Source organism: Dermacentor silvarum, chromosome 1 (genome assembly GCF_013339745.2).
Source record: "Dermacentor silvarum isolate Dsil-2018 chromosome 1, BIME_Dsil_1.4, whole genome shotgun sequence".
Lineage (NCBI taxonomy): Eukaryota > Metazoa > Arthropoda > Arachnida > Ixodida > Ixodidae > Dermacentor > Dermacentor silvarum.
The window spans coordinates 395,815,004-395,833,996 of record NC_051154.1 but is presented as its reverse complement, the minus strand read 5'-3'; the positions used below and the strand labels follow the sequence as shown (position 1 = coordinate 395,833,996).

General features: G+C 47.0%; 1 protein-coding gene across 5 annotated transcripts in view; it reads left to right on the top strand.

The window, feature by feature from the left end:
• Positions 1-18,993, top strand: part of LOC119437535 (solute carrier family 22 member 8) — a 121,600-nt gene that overhangs the window by 29,542 nt on the left and 73,065 nt on the right. For 2 of the 5 annotated variants that reach the window (XM_037704540.2, XM_049660668.1), the window contains exons 2-3: positions 1,752-1,962; positions 8,623-8,771. In XM_037704540.2, the coding sequence (XP_037560468.1) occupies positions 1,752-1,962; positions 8,623-8,771 (360 nt within the window). Of the gene's footprint in view, positions 1-717; positions 903-1,751; positions 1,963-8,533; positions 8,772-18,993 lie in introns of those variants that run through there. The other 3 variants (XM_049660667.1, XM_049660666.1, XM_049660669.1) reach the window with 3 other exon arrangements.

The following is an 18,993-nucleotide window of genomic DNA, read 5'->3' as shown; positions in this document are numbered from 1 at the left end:
AGTCGAAAAACAGAATGTCAATTTGACCGGACTGGTCAAGTACACTCGATATCTCGTGTACCGTCGAAATAAGCTGTGTGGTTGTAGATAGACCCTTTCAAAAGCAGTGGTAATGGGGAGACAAAATACTGTTTTTAATAACAAATTGGTTGGTTTTTATAACAAATGCTTGCTTAAAGATGTGCAGCCCTTCAGCAAGCAAAAATTAAAATCTGACTTCTTAAAGCGAATAGGTTTTTTTTCTGACTGAGGGCCGTTTTTCTGGTTGGTAAGACGGCGGTGATTGTCGGTGGTCGGACTCGAGAAGGAAACAGTTCATCCGTTCGCTCTCTCACTCGTTCGTTCGGTTAACCGCTTTCCTTGAAATCATTGTGAATGGTTCGTGCACAAGTTTGTTTCTGTACAGTACCTTAAAATCTTTGCCGTAGCAACGATGTATATCGCCCAAGAACGATAGCCATGAGATAACCTTACGAATGTATCCGCTCCTATCGGCCATACTGCGTGCTCCCAACCGATGAATGTCTTCAGCCACCGCAGCAGCAAAAAACAAACTAAACGCTACAGGAAAGTACACTTCCAGCGCAAAAAAAAAAAAACGATAGGTACTGATGAAGAAGAGCCCGCCGCCGCAGGTACAAGCCACAATGCAGCGGTGTTATCTTCCCGGACTTTCGCCAAGTAGTCTGTGTACGCAAGGAGGTTTCTTTTAGTGCCGTGTGGTTGGCCGCAGGATGCAACACTGGCAACACAAACCTTTCGCTCATCTCAGCTAGTGGGCACTAGCAGTGAGCACTTAGCAGTTGGCGATCGTTATGACAGGTCGTTCCTCGGCCACAGTATAATACTCGAAAGTTTACAGCTCTTCCCCACAAGACTGCTGCGGAACATATCCTGTGACCGTGAGTTACACCTGAAATGGTTCATTCATATACAGATAAATGCTTGGAGCACCTTCAATTTAAAATAATCATTAAGCTGCAGATAAGGTGAAGTGATTGTGTTCGCTGAAATTGATAATGTGCCGTATGATAGATACACGGAAGAACAAATTTTTTCGTACTAGACTTCGTCTTTTTTCTTTTCTTATGCAGTAAACCTAACCAGCATTCTCTCTTTACGGCTCTGCCTGCATACTTGTTGGTAAAGTGTTGATAGATAGCATTTTACAACAACGTATGCGTATTACCGTTACCGTAACACTGACATACTTTCCGCATAAATTAAGACAGCTGTCATAGCTACGCTTTTCGACGCTGTGTTCAACCTGAAAAGGACAGAGACATTTTCGTGTTCCGCAACAGCTGTCGTAAAAAAAAACCATGAATAACCCTTAATGAAAACTGTGGCATACCTGATATGTTTCGTCTTTATGCCTGCACCGGAAGACATCATTTTTTTAGTTAGGTTGCCTACACTTTACCTGAACACAGCGGTAAAACACGATGCCACCAGCGACGCTGCCTTCTACCGGTGCCTCCCGGTTTACAATAATAGTAATTCATGTTGTTTTCTCCAAAGAACTCGAATAATGTCTTCACCGGAATCGCGGCGATAAGATATGTACGCACCTGCCCGGAAAGGTCGACCAATATGTTTGACGAACACACTTGTCGAGTAAGCAGTGCATGTTGCATTTCCTGTATCTTTTCGCCAATGGTGCGTGTCCCTTTCATTCTTGGCCTCTCCTTGTCTCTTCTTATTGATTGCTCAATGATGATACGTAAAGCACCCGTCTTTGCCCCTGACAGATGGTTGGCACCGACGACGTGTTCCAGAAATTCGGCCCATGGCACTACTCAGTGATGGCATTCTGCTTCTTGCGGGGATTTCCCGCCGCCTACCACGCCATGGCGCCAACGTTCACCGCGCCACACCTGAAGCACTGGTGTGCGAAACCTTGGCAGCTGGCAAACTGGTCTACCGAACGGTGGCTGGAAGAGGGAATGCCCTGGGAGGAGCGTAAGTCCATACGGCTGCGCTTTTCTGGCTCAACAGCTCCGCGAGAAAAGCCTTCGCCGGTGAAAAGAATGCTAACTTTGGCTGGTTAGCACATGTCATGCCTAAATAGAATAATTGCGCATGAGATAGGACAAACGGAATGAGAAACGGCAGTGATGAGTCCATTCATCCTGTGTGTCCTGTCCACATGCGCTGTTAGTTTATTTAGCTGTAACGTAAGCACATTCTCAGGAGGCACGAATTTCAACAAAATCACCAAGAGATTAACGTAGCTAAACAATCTAGAATAAAGAAGACAGACACCGCATGCACTTTGTGGTGGCCATTGACTTTTGCGTTACCCAAAATTCATAATGCAATTGTGCCAACTCGCCCAAATGTTGCAGTTAAATATAAAGAAGTCGACAGCACAACGTTTTAAAATGTACAACATATGGCTGTGCGAATTTAACATAAATAAAATGAAGTTGGCGCCATCCATGTATAAGAACCTAAATTCAGTTTAAGCGGGGAATGAGTGAGAACCTTGCTTATCACAACTGCTAGGGAAGGTGCCGTGTCCTAGTACACTAGCGTTTCTGCAGTCTGGACTCTTTTCGCAGTGAACTTGATATGTGTAATTTTTTTGTGGAAAGGCACCATACTAACACGTATTTTCGAAAATTACAAGAAAAGGAACTTATGTTGAGCACATAGCCGACGAATAGCGTAACTAGCAAAGTTTGTGAACGTTTGCAAACATTTAGCACAAAGAAATGACATAGTAGAAGGAAAATTATATTCTGTGAATCGATGCTTCAGTACGCATGCCACAGTGAAATGCATTTTTACTCGTAGCCTTAATTGAAACTCAAAAGCACCGAGTACGCTAACCTTAGGCGTAGTATTTGAATAATACAAGGGTGCAATTAGGGTTTCGTATTTTAGACGTTGCTAAAGATTTCAACGGCGTTTTGTGTGTTTGCGCACCCACGTGCGTTTTGTTCTTGTTCGAAGTGTAGTGGGCTGGTTAGTCCTGGAGATCTCGAGTGTTTAACAATATGCAAGTGTTCAGTCGTAAAAAAAATCTCCCTTTTGGTTCCCTTCTAGATGCCGTATTGCGTAAGACTAGAGAGGCTGATAACGCAAGCCGTGTCTAGGCAGGATATTCTGGCAAGTGTATGATTCTTGAATGGAGCACTGCAAACAGCAAAAAAAACAGGTATTTCCTGAGTCCTACCGAATGTGTGTTCTTGACTTCCGTCGCACTGCTGGCTGCAGTAAACAAACCCCGATGACGTTGTAAGTTAGCAGCCACAAACGCATGCGAAGTAACTGAGAGTTCCGAAGACCCGGCTACCGCCACAGCGAACTGTGCGTACTTGAAGTCTACTCCAGAAACCTTCATCCCTCGAGACACATCCACTGCGGTGCCTCCGCGTGAGACATCGAAGGCCCAGAGCAGTGAGAGAGGCCGTGGAAGCGTGAACAAAAGACATGGTAGTATTCTGCGTACGACCCATTCTACAGCGCGTCCCCACTAACAACCATGCCGACAAAATTCAATCAAATTCTGACGTTGGCTGCCGCGGAGCCTCTAGAGGTTGAGCCAGCACGCCAGTCCCATGTCCGCAACGCCTGAGACGCCCACCTCTATTACCGCTGTAGGCGTAGCAGGAATCGGCTGCAGTTTGCTTGTGAGACAAGATATTGACTACTACAATAAAGTGATGCCTAAAGTGCGCCTTTTCTGAGCTGTAGTACTCAATGAAATCACTGACGCTCTCGCAGGCGGACAGCATACACCCAGACAACACAATAACATCCTCAGGATGTCCTGAGTATGTCACCCTGAGCACGTTATGATGTCCTCTGAACGTCCTCTAATGTACTAGAGTTGCACTAATCCAGTCCTGTTGTCCGGCCTCATAACAACCTCAGGACGTCCTGGAAACAAATTTTCAGGACTTTTTCAGTTCGTTTTGAGTATGATACTTTGCAGGGCTGGTTGGGTACTGCATTTCATAAAATCATCTGTAATTGCTGCTTATAAACTGTTTTCAATATTTTTTTCGTGCATTCAGGGTCAACGTGTTTCCGGGAGCTTTTGTTGGAATAAGCACTGCCCCTAGAAACGCACATAGGCACGGCTCAGTTGCTGACACAAACAATGAAATGAAGATAATCATTTATTTGTAAATTATGACATCAATCGTGTTGGCAACTTCTTTGCCCAGCGTAGTAGTCCGCAAAGGAACCTAGAAAAAGATAGTCAACAATGAATCAGTATAATGACGAGTAGAACAAGTGTATATGCTGTCCCTGAACTTACGAGATTGTGTGTTCTACTGCAAGTAATTACATAGGTTGTTCCCGTACTTGTGGTAAGATGATAACATGTTATGAATAAACAATGCACTGGGTCGGCCGCGCCGTGGAACGAACAAAGTTCTACCACCATGCCTGCAGCTTGACCCGTAAATGAAAGCAAAGTTGTAGCAGCGCGATTGATCAGCTGGCACCATGCCATCACTATCGGCCGTCAGCACACAACTTACACGTTCGCATCGTTCCAGTGAACGCGATGAAGTGTCCAAGCATATTTGCTCAAGATCCAGCTATGGAATTTCGCCGTGCATGCTGCGTACCGGCCGAGGAGCCCAAGGTGGAAACATGGCGAAATAAACGAGAGGGAAGACGACACAAGCAGCGAGTAGCAACTGAAGGGTTCATTCTGCACTGAGCAAAATTCAGTGTGATAGAGACAGAGAGCACCCCAAAAAACTCGAGGCAATCATTGTGATCACGAACACCGGCAAAAACGGCATCACACAAACCAACAAACGCACAAAAGTCGAAAACGGCGTCATTGCGAGACAAGGGAATACAAGACAGGCTTGCGCGTGAATGAAGAAGCGAAAAAGGAAAAGAAAAACAATTCGCTAGTACACACGCATGGCGAGCGAGAATCGGGAACGAGACAGGAGATTATACCAAGTGCAAAATGAACCCCTCAGTTCCCATTCAGCGCATGTGCCGTCCAATCGCTCGAGCGTCCACGTCTTTTGCGCGGCAAATCAATTTTATTGAATGCCGTAACATTGTCAACATGTTTTGGCACAAAATACCACTCGGCGAATTCTGGAACTGGAGCTCATGAGCTCATCTACCAGCAATATCAAGCACCCATAAACGCGAATTTTGCTGATGCATAGGGGCTCAGTCTTATATCTTTAATAAACGAAGGAATTAAGAGAAGACTCACCTCCACTCATGCCTCCAATACATGCTGCCATCTTGATTTCAACAGTCGCTTGGCTTGGCTTGGCTAGCTTGATCCAATACTAGCTGTGATGGATTGGTAAAATGTCCTCTTTCGTTTTGGAATTACGCCCTGCTGTTTGAGATGGAACGCGGGTACACGAACCGCTTACCCAAGCAGGGGTGAATAAAAATTAAAAAAAAATAAAAAAAAACTTTCGACAATATAAATTTGACTTTTTATAATACGTATCTGCTTGCTAGACAACGAAAGTGACGAATTGTATTTCAAACTGTTATCGTCCGCAGTACGTCTCCGCAAGGATGTTTTCCGGACATTGCATTGTCCTCATAAAGTGCCCGAAAAGACGTTTCTCGGTTGGTCCAGTGGACGTCGTCCTCAGTACGTCCTAAAGACATCACAAATTGTGTGAGGCCTTTGTGCCATTTGAGGACGTCCTCAGGACGTCGAGTGTTGTATGGGACAGCGACGGTGTATGCAAGGCCTGACTTGCTTGCTTGGTTCTTTCATGACAGCAACGAGAAAGGAACTTCAATTTTTACTTAAGTGCGACATAATTGTGAAATGTGAAAAACAAACGAGAATTTTATGACTAGCGGCGACCTAATCACAAGCTCCATCGACCACCTTGCTGACTACCAGCGACCGCCTATACCCCCCTTCCTGCGAGCAATGACATTAGCAAGGTCTATAGTGCGGTGCGCGCTTTCCTTTAGAAAGTTGGCCGAATCAATGTGGCTAGTGTGCAACAAAAGAGCATTGTGGAAAAAATAATAGATTTGCCCTTTTTGCCAAAAACGCAGTCGGCCCACTAGCGGAGGAGATACAAGATTAGGCTTAGTGAAACTCCGCTCGCTTGTTCGTGTCACGTGTTGCGAATCGACGTTTGCTGCAAATTGGACGGGGAGTCTGTTCCAGGCGTCGTTCGGCGGATCGTAGATAGGATAGTATAGGGTAGTTTATTTTGACAGAAGATTAAAAAGGTACAATGTAGCATAGACATTGGATGCAGGAATAGCGTGGTCACAGAAAGTCAGTTGGTCACTGTTAGGCCGCTCACCTATCAAGCATGTAGAATCGGCGGTGTAGGGCTGCATGATTGTTTTGTATATACTTTCGCAGTGCCGCGAGTATATACTTTCGCTCTCCCCTACGCGTCCGGGCAGCAACCGTTTGTGTTTGTGAGGGGTCGGACGGCCCTCGTGGTGTCGGGTGAGGAGCCGCGGCACGCGCCAGGAGGGCGCAGTGCGGATGCGGAGAACGGATTCGGAGAGCGCGGTCTTGCGAGCACTGGGTTGGCATTCCGCCGATGGTCATAACAGGTCCACGTGGACAAACCTTGAGTGGGATTGCGGTACGCGGTGCTGTGGCGCCGGCTCCCGAGTCCCCTGCTCGCTAGAGATGCCGCCGAGGTTTAGAGTGGCCTAGCATTGTTGGCCACGTGTTGCGTGTACGGAGCGGGGGTCCACTCCCTTACGCGTCGGGGCGGCAACCACGTGGGTCTTGTTCGAGTGCTAAGAAAAGCCCGCGTGGTGTCAAGTGACGACTTGCAGTGCGCGCCGTAGAGGCGCGGTGCGCATGCGAAGACCGCGTTCGGAGAACGTCGTCTTGAGCACACCGAGTCCAGACGCCGCTAATGGTCATAATGTTTCCACGCAGACAAACCTTGAGGAGGGACTGCGGTACGCGGTGTTGTGACACCAGCTCCCGCGCCCTTTTCTGGCTAGAGACCGACATGACCTAGCAATAAATCGTGCATGCCTGGTGTGTTTGCTGAGGCCATCACTGGCCACGTGGAAATAGGAGAGGGAAACGAAGTTGTAGTAAGAAGGAAAGCAGGGTTGTTTCCAATACATTTACTTTTAAGGGTAAGCCCATCCCTTTGAGTTGTGGCTTAAAAAACTTGCAGCTCTCATTCGCAACTGCTTCCATGGGATGAGTCAACTACTGCCCTTTTTCTTTGTCTCTTTCACATATAACAATCCAGACGAAGTGGTGTTCCTCAGTTTTTGCTGTAATCACAAAACCTGATTGATCAGTAAGACTGCGTACGATGCAACGCTAGTCTGGGCCGTCACCACTTACTGGTAGAGCAGTGAGACTCGGTTGGTCGTACGTAGTGACAGTTGCCCTAGGCTCTAACTTAAGAAAAAGTAGAAGAGTAAGGCGCTGTTTACTTGTGCCCTTTGCACCAATGTTCTTTTGCTAACTCTGCATTTGACTCTGTAAATATTTTTGTTACAATATATCTTCAAGCCTTGTTACCTCCAACCTACCTCCTGCTTCATCAACGCCGATAATCACCTCGAAGGGGTTTGATCTACTTCAAGGGGAAAGAACAAACTTAACTGTCACTAAAATCACGTTCTGCGTGCTTTTTGACTCCGTACTAAGGGAATAGCAAAACAGAGCTCGCACGTGCGCACTTGATTTGGCGTGGTGGCTGTTTAAGTATAAGCTTCAGCTCGAGGCGATTCTCTATTGAGGTATGTGTAAAACGCAGAAATGCTAACATTAAATAACCGCGAGATTAATGTGAATAAAAGTAGTTGCGGTTAAGATAAAAGTCAAACTCTGGCAGCTGCTGGCAGATAAATTTCTATTTAAGATCTAAGATGTTTTAGTGATGTTCCCGAAAATCAGAAATTCCCCCCAACTGTGGAAGTATGGAGTTTTCAAATCCGTAACTCTGCACCGAAATACAAGATATCCCCATTTTCTCAACTGAATTTGTTATAACAATATCAAGTGGGCAAATGTAATGTATGAATTTTCAGTTTACGTGAAATTGTACACAAGGTTTGCGAGGTTTTTGCAAACGTCGTGCTCACAAATTAGTGGGATATCTTGGAGAGATTTATAATTATAGAAACTGTGTCCGCTTTAGATTTATATTAGGTGCACTTAATGAAATTTTATAACACATTTTTAACGGCTAAGTTACAGAGAACTTGACATTGAAGTTTTTAAAAGTTTGCACCATTCAATATATTAAAAAATGTAAATGACATAAACACTTGCTGCAGCTACTAGATGTTTACTTCTTTTAAATGCAACAAACCTGATTAGGTTCAGTGCACTAGGAGCAAAAAAAGTATTTCTCCCCTTCCGATGTATTAAGATAGCAGCTCCTCACTTGAATGCATTGAAGGCGTGGATGCGCTTTGGTTTCCTCACCGTAAGGGAGATTAAAGCATACACTTAAGCGAGCAGCAAAACGCAATACGGTACAGTTCGCTTAAAATAAGTGTGATTTCAATATGCCAAGTGAAGTAACTATTCCTGTTGTTTGTTTTTATTTACATGAAGCAACAAAAAACAGAAATGGCGCCCAGCCGTGTTGAGTGCATTGGGCGCACGAGCAGACAAGACTAAAAAAGCAGGTCTACCTCTTCCAGGAAAAGGTTTACTGCAACCAAGCCAGTGTGAGATGTACGTCTACGAAGAATCTCCGGACGGTTCACTCACAATCTTCAACGACAGTCGAGTGAAATGCTCGACCTGGGAGTACGACCTCGGTGACCAAACATACACTCTTACGAACACGGTGAGTTTGTATAACTTGACATAGCAGTAATGGACTCGCCATGGGGGCAGCGAGTTGTTGGAAGTGCAAGTTTTCAGTAATGTACAAGAAGATCGATATTAGGGAAAAACCGCAAGGCGGAAGGTACTACTCGTACTACTCTCAGGTGGATGGCAATTTCCCCCTTTCATGAAACGTCTGCCGATTTGTGCATTTACGCGTGGTTCAATTGGGTGATCAGCGTTCATTCACTTCGCGTCTTCTCCGCAACCCAGCCGGTCCCCCTAACCAGAACAAAATTTTCTTCAACTGTGAATATTTTGTTTTATGAGAAACTAGTTTGGGTTTACTTTGGAGCTTCCTTGGCCTCGGGTAGATGACATTAATGACATTAAATGTTCCGTATGGCCGGCAAAACTGTGATAAAATGTAACCACAATGAATGACGCGTTTAGTTCCGTTGTGCAAGAGACACTCAAACGACATAGCTTGAAGTCATTATGCGAACTAAACTTGTCATTGCCTTTAGCGGTAATGAATTTAAATCGTTTCTCTTGTGTGTCGTATTATTATTATCAATTATCAATAGAATACTATTTTCTTCTCGCTACGTTGGTACCGTAGTAAAATGGAGAACTTGTACAATAATTCGCTCTTTGAAAAAAGAAGACCCTTAGGTAGTAAGTGGCATAAACTGTAATAACTGCCTGACATAATTTCCTACGTTTCTAGTTACTCGAAGCTTCTTAAAATAACTACGCCGGCAAACTCGTTGCAGATTCAGAGATCAATATCGCATAGTCTAGGAACACACACTTAGTTCTTGTACAGTGGGCAATTGTTTTCTAACACGTTCACCGAATGGCGCGTCAGTACATGAAAAGCTGCTTACGTCGTCTTAATAACCAGCATGCGTAGTCATTACAACAAGCCTGACAGCAACGTCGCAACATCCCAGGATGGTATTAGTGCCATGTATCGCTGCTTCTAACCGCCACCATAAAGGGCCCCCAAAGCACTGTAAGCCCTTTTGGATTTCTGGAGAGAGTGGAAAGTTTTGTAGAGGATAATTATAAGGTCATGTTGAAGTGTGTAACTATTATTACAGTATATGTACATGACTGCGTAGCAGAGGCCCCCCTCTGTTTCCCTAAGAAGCGTCCAGAACAGTCTGCTTCCGCGTCCGTGCGTAACATAATCCGATGTTTGTCTTACCCGCGCTCTCCGGCGGCATACCGGGGCCGCTCGTGTTCGCCAGACGCTGGAGGCAAAGCTGACATTCGCTAAACCGAAACTGTGTGCTCCCACACCACTCGCCTTCCTCGCAATATAAAAAAGCGAACGTATTAGGCAAGGATGCCCGCAGCACAAGTATAGGCCAACAGTCAGTGATGTCCCAAATCGCACAAGTTGACTCATAGTTCTTCCTGAACGCGTGGTGCACGGATGTGTGGGTCTTGGGCGTGACTCGGTGGCGGTGCCTTTGAGCTGTTGCTCTACGTGCGCCGGTTTCAGCCGGTCTACGGAGATTACTTCGGGTCATCTACGAATTTCAATCGTGCTAATTTTCGGGTTGCGACGAAGTACTTTGAGTTGGCCGTCGTATGGGGGCTACAGGGGTCTCACTGCATCACGGCACAGGAAAACGTGGGTGCAGTGACCTAGGTTCATTGATACGTAGATGTAAGAGTAGTCTGCTTCCCTCGAATCGGTTTGGGACGGGGGCTGTCCAGTATAGCCTGCAAGCGAGACATGTACTGAAGGTGGTCGGGCAAATGCCCGTGTTTGCTGTCTTCTATAAACTGGCCATGGAGGCGAAGGGTGGTGCCATAGAGCAACTCAGCGCTGGTGCATTGCAAGTTACTTTTCATCGTTGTGCACAAGCCGAGAAGAATATGTGGCAGCACTTTGGTTCATCGCAATGATTCTCCGTAGGCAGTCATAGAAGATTTAGCTGCCTATGCATTCGCTTAAACACGCCGTCGGCTACTGGATGGTATGCGGTGGTGCAAATACGACGGGCTTGAAGGAAGTGAAAAGTTCATTGAAAGGAAATGACTCAAATTGGCGTCCATGCTCTGTTGTGTGATGGACGGTGCTCCGAAGTGTGCAATCCATTATCTGCAGAAATGCCTTTGCGACAGTCTCAGCAGACATATCTCGCATAGGATCGACTTCCGGCCAGCGAGTGAAGCGATCGAAAAAGGTGAGAATGTTGCGACAATCGTGGGAAGGTTGCAAAGCACCAGTTTTTGAGGAGATTGCGAGGGGCTTCCATATATCATCAATGCATTGCTGTGGTACAGCTATCGCACCATTGCTGGAAGCGTCTGCCATAACACGGGTCGATGCGTCTGGCTGCGGATGAGTGAGAAGAGCTGCAGTGGCCAGATGATCCTTTATTGAGTCATTGTGGCTTCTCTGAACCGGGCGTCTGGTGACAGGAAGGTTGAGAATGGAGTCACAATGTGAAGCTGTATTTTCGACCGTGGGCACGGAATGAATGCACGTGACTAATTTCGAATGTCTTTATTCATGCCTGCCCGCAGGTATCCCGTGGTCACAAGTGCTTTCGTTGCGCGGATTCTCGGGTGTTAAAGGAAGTGGTGAGAGTAAACTAAACAGCGTCGAAAAGATTTCAGTACAAATGATCGTGGCGTGCCAGTGGACATGTGACATGTGAGTAGCTACGTGCATGTTTGGAAGGGCACGTCTTAAAATAGGAGTCATTGAGGAATTTCTTAGCTCTCTGAGTTATTTGTTGCAACTCCATTTTGTCAAAGTCGATCGAACTTGACAGCAAAGTAACAGTGCTCATTTGTGCACGTGAGATTTCGTCAGCTGCGGCGTTCTCACAGCCAGTGACATGGTGACTATCAGTGCATAATTCTGATAGGAATGCCATTTGTGCAATTTATCTTGGTAACCGTCCATCTGAACCGTCCATCTGACCCACACTCGTGAAAGAGTGGGTCAGTGGCTTGTGATCACTGAGAATATAGAATGACCTGCCCTTCAGAAAGTGGCGGAAATATTTGACGACCACACAGATAGTGAATAACTCACTTTCGTATGTGCTGTACCGGCTTTGGTCAAGGGATATCGTTTTTGAGGAGATTGCGAGGGGCTTCCATATATCATCAATGCATTGCTGTGGTGCAGCTATCGCACCATTGCTGGAAGCGTCTGCCATAACACGGGTCGATGCGTCTGGCTGCGGATGATTGAGAAGAGCTGCAGTGGCCAGATGATCCTTTATTGCGTCGAAGGCGGTGCAGGCCTCTTCCGTCCACTCCAGCGTTGCTGTGCCTGGTCCGGGTGTTGCGAGTAGATAATATAAGGCTTGAGTGTGCACGCACAAGCTGGTATGAATTGGCGATGGAAATTAACCAGTCCAAGAAATTGTCGAAATGTTCGCATCCTGCAGAGTGAAATTTTGAATAGCTTGGGCCTTATTATTCCGTGGTTGTATACATTGACACATGATGCTATCTCCCAAAAAATTTATTTCTGCTGCTCCGAAGAGGCATTTGTATCGCTTGATCACATTTGTATTCGTCCAGGCGAGATAACAATTGCGGAAAACGGGTGACATGTTCTTAAGCCGAAGTTCTAGCGACCAGGATGTTGTCAACGCATGCAAAGCAGAAATCCAGGCCCCGGGTCACCTCGTGTAAGCCTGCAATGTATTATGCAGTCCAAAGGGCATTATGTTTTACTCAAATAGCCCGAAGGGTGTTGTGACTGCTGTCTTTGGAATATCAGCTTCTTCCACACGTATCTTGATAAAATTTGATGAGGTTAGTTTTGGAGAAGTCAGTGGTTCCATGCAGTGTTTCGACAAAGTCATGCAAGTGGGAGACTGGATATCGATTCGATTATGTTACCTTGTTGAGTGAACGATAGGCACCGCATGGGTACCAATCACCTGGAGTAGACTTTGTGACTGAGTGGAGCGGGATGACCATGGACTTGAGGATGGACGCAGAATACCGAGCTCGAGCATATGTTCCAGTTGTCGTCGAGCAATCTTTAGCCTCTCAGATGGCATGTGGCGAGGACGGGTGTGAAGTGGCAGTCCCGATGTCCCGATGTGATGTATCACGCTCTGCTTGACAGTGCGTGTGGTGTTCACAGGAGATGTGAGCAAAAGAAAGTCCTTTAGCAAGTCCGTGAAGTCGGGATGAGCATTCCGTTCTTCCGGTCGAAGGGGCGTTGACGCCATCATGTCCGTTCAGGCTGTGATACCGTGGGTGCTAAAGTGCGTTGTAGCATCTCGTAGGCCGGGAATTCTTTGTCTACAATAAGATCGAAGTGGCGAAGGAAGTGTATTCTGATGATCGTCTGCTACAAGGAATATCCAACGAAAGGTTCTGCGGAGACCAATGTCCATCGTAAGAGATCGCTGGCCATACTATGCAATTTGTGCGGCGTTCACAGCTTGCAAATTGTAGTTAAGGTAGTCTTGGTGATCCACACGCGTGACCGGAATCGCACCTCGGCAAATGTGTACACCAAAACAATCATGAGCGATTCCAGTCTGTGAAGGTGGATGACCAGCGAAGCTGTTTACCACACGACTCAGAGGTGACACAGACACACCATACACAGGCCGCGTATAGTCCGGACTCCCAAGGAGCAACGCGCCTACGAAGAGGAAGAGTGACTGCAGGAACACAGACGAGAATATAATCGTCGCCTGGAATGCGCACTACATGCGGCCTCCTCATTACGACTGTAGAAATGAAATTCTAAATAGAGAACGGCACTTTGTCTTATATAGGCGCTCGACAGAGCCGTGACCCGGGTGTCAACAGGGGTATGTGCCATTGCGCTCGGACCCTATCTGCACGATCAGCAGGATCGGTCCAGATTGTTGTACACGCACACGAAAAATGTACGGAAGCAAAGCAGGTTTTTCACACTTCGTCCACGACATAAAATTAGCTGCATTCGGATTGCCTGGATATTTTATACAAAAGCTTGCGTGAAGTTGGTGGGTTTTAGCTGTGGACGGCGTCTGCTAATTTGTTGAAAAATTACACTTTTCAAAAGTGGGAATTTAGACAGCTGGAGTTTGTTGAGCTTTGTTGACGCAGGCGGTAGCAGATGAGAAGCGGCGTGCAGTTGGGCCTGACGCACCAGCCGCTTCAAATGCGTTGCCGGCATGCTTCCCTGATGGGCGAAGGGCGCCACGCACTTATTTGCATTTCCTCCAAAAGGGCTATGATACCAGCAGATGCGCGCAGTGTGAGAAGATGACGGGCGGTTGCAATGACATGGAGCGCGGGCGTCTTCCTCATTAAGTGACTTTAATTCCGCACAGGAATTCCCCGTCAATCAATCGGGAGAAAATTTGCTCACTTTTGCGATGCTGTGAAAAGCTGTAATTGCCGGTGGTGAGACCTCTAGCACCCTGTCTGTAAAAGCACTGAGGTCATCCAGGAGCATGTCCCCCGCCGCTGCGAGAACCATGCACACATTTGCAGGGCAGACGGCGGTGAAACAGTAGGCGGAGGATGGAGTCGTCCATCTTTGACGCGTTCTCCCCAAGAAGTCAAAACATACCGCGTAGTAACTACGATGGTTTGCGGTCGCCGAGGTCTTGCGCCGGTAGAAGCTGTTGCAAGCGCTTGTGCTCGGAGAGGGTGACGCGGCGGACGAGCTCGCTTTTCAGCACGTCGTATGGTTGCCCGGTTGGCGGGCCAAGGATAATATCGCATACCTCGGCTGCTTCGGTTGGTGTTAGGGCCTCAATAACGTGATGAAACTTGGTTTCTTACGAACCTTTTCGCCTGGTTGAAAATTTGGCTTCCACATCCGCGAACCAAACAGCAGGCTCTATAGGCCAGAAACACGGGAGCTTCAGAGCGGCAGCTGAGACGGAAGGATATTGAGGTAGCTTGGTGGCGTCCCTGCATCGGGGTAGCGTCGGCGGTCGCCGTTCCACTTGTTGCTGTTTTTGCGGTGAGCTGCCTCGCTGTCCACGATTTTTGAAGGCTGTAGCGCTTTATGTTCAGAACTACGTCACCTATTCCGTGGATGATAACTATACGGTCACACTGAACTATGTAACTATTTATTACAGTAGATGGATATGGCTGCGAAGCGGAGGCCCCGTGAGCACGTCAGTTTCACCCAGAAGCGTCCGGTACCATCCGTCCCGTGTGCTTTCCGCATCCGTGCTTAACACCATCCGATGTTTATTTTAGACGCGCCGTCCGGCGGCATACCGGGGCCGCTCATGGTTGCCACACGCCGGAGGTGAAATCAAAACTCGGTAAACCGAAATTGCGTGCTCCCGGAGTTTCTTCCTGGACTACCAGTAAGGCTCTTTACAAGGTCGGTGTCCGGAACCTCCAATTCTTTCCGACCAGAGATGTTGAAGTGCTGACGCTCGAGGACGGAAGACTTGAGTTATCTTGCACTTTCGCTGGCATTGGGCAAAGGAAGAGTAAAATACGAAAGTAAACACAAGTGCTCTCGATGGAGATAGGGCAGCAGAATAAGAGCTGCACTCGAAATGTCTGAGGAATCCCTTTTCACACATCCGCAGGGCTGCTTTGAAGCACTTTTGCCCGCTGGAGGGAAAAAGGGCTTTTCTTCTTCTGGTCCCTCCCCCCCGCCCATGCCGTCCATTTCCACTCATATGACATCAGCCTTGCTGTCATGGCCGCGTCCAGTTTCCTTTGTAGTTATCGGAAGACTGATTGGCGCAGAATGACAGCGGAGTGGGGTCAACGTTCGGGCCACTCGTCAAACGGCACGCGCACTTAGGGGAACGCTGACGCCATTAACCACACCGCCGCACTCATCATCTACACGTGCACAGGTTGCTGAAGATCAGTGGTGCACAGCGCGGCGTCGTTGGGTCAACAAGTGCTTGCACAAATGCTTTAGAATGTGGTTGCAACAGCACGTTATTTATTGCAAGAAGCAGCGACAAACGCTTCGCTGGCTGTATCTAAGAGCACGAAGGCGGCCCAGCGGTTTCTCTCATCTTTGCTCTCCACCCCACGGGCACTCTCTCCCCCTCTACGCGCACTTCTTTTGGGGCGCAGGTGTGCAATACATCAGTCACGTTGGCTAGCTTCCCTTGTTATTGCGACAGCAATTATCGCGACTTTCCAGGTGTATTTCCGCCATCCTCGTCACCGTCGCAATGCGATTACACATAAAGCCCACATGCAATAAGACGCTATCGCGCACCGCGGCGCCGTATGCTGAATATGCGAGGACAAGCATGCGATGTTGAACATAGGATGTTGGCTTCATGCGCACTTGAGTCATGCGCACCATAAAGCGGGCGGGGGGGGGGGGGGGGAAGAGGGTGGCAGGTGAGCACGCGTCTCCTCTTCGAGCCCGGTCATTGCTGCGCATGGCCTCGGCTAAACACGCCCCTCTGTGCCTTCTCTTAAAAGCAGTTTCCGGAGGGGGAAACAATAGGCTAAGCGAGATTTCTGGCTTAGTGTGCGCTGTGTTCTCTCACGCCTAGTGTTTGAGGTCCCGTAATCCCGTGTTTTGAAGCCGTGTTGAAGGTAGAGGCAGCACAATGCGTTTGCTCACCGCTGCTGGCGTTCTTCATCATGCCAGCTTTGAGACAGCGAGTTTAAGCGGTAATCTAGTGAGATCTGTTCATGTTTTCCTAAGCGCGCGTGATACCATTCTTGATAACTGAATTAGTAAGCGAATGATTACTGCAATGTATATTTAATGATGACGAAGACGTGGTGATGATGATGAAGACGTGGAACAGTTTTATCAAGATGTTGAATTAGCAATGAGGAAGGTGCAAACTCAGTATACTGTAATCATGGCCGACTTGAATGCAAAAGAGAGGGGTGGGGGAGCAGGCTGGAGGAGAAGAAACTGGCAACTACGCATCGCTTCTAGGAATACAGTCTAACCTCGATATAACGATGTTGTACTTACAGCAAAAAACTTAATTAAATCGCAAATTTCGTTCATTCGAGGTTTTGATGTTTCAGTAGTAACAGTCATTTCACATATCCCCAGAACATTCCTCGTGGTTAGTATCTTGTCAGTGATCATTTATAAACAAATGGCAAGTAGATCGGGCCCGAATAGCTTGGTTATGAGCGCCAGCGCGCACAGTGCAGATCGCGCTGACAGCAATACATTGGCGTGGCTAACGGCATTCGAGATTAGCCTGTTGCATCGCGCAGTGCCGTAAATCTTGACGCCATGGCTGACCACGCTTAGTGCCCAAAACAGTCATCACATTGCGCCCTCAAATGAAAAACAAAAATGAAAAAAAAGTACGCAAATTCGTCCTAAGAAAAAAGAATGCCGCAGTTTCGCCAGAAAGGCTGAGCATTGATGGCGATAGCAAAAAGACAACTAAACGAAGTAAAGTTCGTAGTTTTATCGGTGTCGCGCGCTCAAAGATCACCCGCTGTCGCAATGCGAGCGAACGCTTCGCACCGTACCTCGAAAACTTTAGATTAGGTGACCGCCAACACTAGACGCGCGGAAACAAAATTCGCATGAAGGAACCAACCACCTGGGCTCGGCATTTGCACTTGCTGAAGATTAGCTCCACGATACAGCGCATGGCCCGCATATGGACAGCCATGCGCAGCTACAGCAAGGGCAGAGAGGAGACGCGCGCTTGGGGGAGAGGGCGGATAGGCCCCCATCCGCCTCTAGCGCGTGCTTGTGATCACGTTACCGCGCCGCTCACCCCTTCCTCACTACCTTGCGTTGAAGCACTCCGGGCGCTGAAGGAATCATAAGCTCTCGTGTTTCTGCGAACACTCCGAGCTTCCGCGCAGCCTCCGAAAGTTGTTACGAGACAAATGGCGCAGCGCTGTTTCTTGCACTGTCCTTCCACGGTCTCATTGCCGGTCGAATTTTTATGCGGACGAATGCTTGCAAGTAATTTTTCTCCGTCGACATGTCTATAGTTTTTTGCTAGATTTACCGTCCACGCAGGCTTCAAATAAATGCTTGAAATGGCCACAAACTTCGTTAAATCGGCACCGTGTCACGAAATAATTCGTTAAATCGCGAAGAAAATTCCCGGTTTTCAATGGAACTACCATCACGAAATAAAAACAGTTCGTTACAACGTGAATTTCATTATGTCGAGGTTCGTTATATCCAGGTTAGTGGAGGATAGATGTTGGTGGATTTCGCGGAAAGGAATAGACTCTGAATAATGAATACCTTCTTCTGGAAGCGCAGTAATAGGAAGTGGACCTGGAAATGCCCTAATAGAGAAACAAGAAATTAAATAGATTTCATACTTTCTGCTGGTCCCAGCATAGTGCCGGATCTAGAAGTGTTAGGTAGGTTAAAGGGCAGTGATGTAGGTTAGTGCGGTATGGGATTGCTGTCAATTTGAAGAGACAAAGAGCGAGATCAGTGAAGAAGAAACAGGCTAATATAAACGCAGTAAGGGTAAAAGTGGGCGAATTCAGGCTGGGGCTCGCAAACAAATATGCAGCTTTAGAGCAGGAAGATGAATGGAACACAGAGCTAATAAATGAAACCATGACGAGGCTGATTTCAGAAGCCGCAATTGAAGTTGGAGGTAAGGCACCAATGCTACCACTAAGGTAAGCTAAGGCAAATAACAAAGGGCCTAATAAAGAAATTACAAAGCATGAATGTATCGAACTCAAGAGATGAGATAGAATTCTCTGAACGATCAAAGATGATAAACAAGAATAAAGTTAGCGATATTCCAGATTAAACCGTCAGAAAAATCGTAGAAGCAGTAAAAAAATGGCCGCAGTGTGAAATAAGTGAGAAGAAAACTTGGCATAGGACATGGCAAGACGTATGCAGAGAAAACCAAGCAGGGTAATGTCATCAGCAATTTTAAATACATAGTAAAAGCAGCAGAATAATTCTATACTGACCTGTACCATACCCAGAGCAGCCACGCCACTTTTATTGGAAGTAGTGATGAACAGGTTAAAGAGGCACCTTCTGTAACTAGGGATGAAGGTAGAATACCTTGCAAGACATGTCCTGGGGAAAAGCGGCAAGAGAAGATGGAATAACAGTCGATTCAATGAAATCTGGAGGGCCTATTCGGCTGGAAAATCTTGCGGGCCTTGACATGCAGTGCCTCCCGACTTCAAGTGTACAAGAGAGCTGGGAAAATGCCAACATTATACTAATGCATAAAAAGGAGACGCTAAAGACTTGAATAATCATAGGACCAGTAGCTTGCTTTCAGAATTCTATAAAATATTCACCAATATAATTTCCA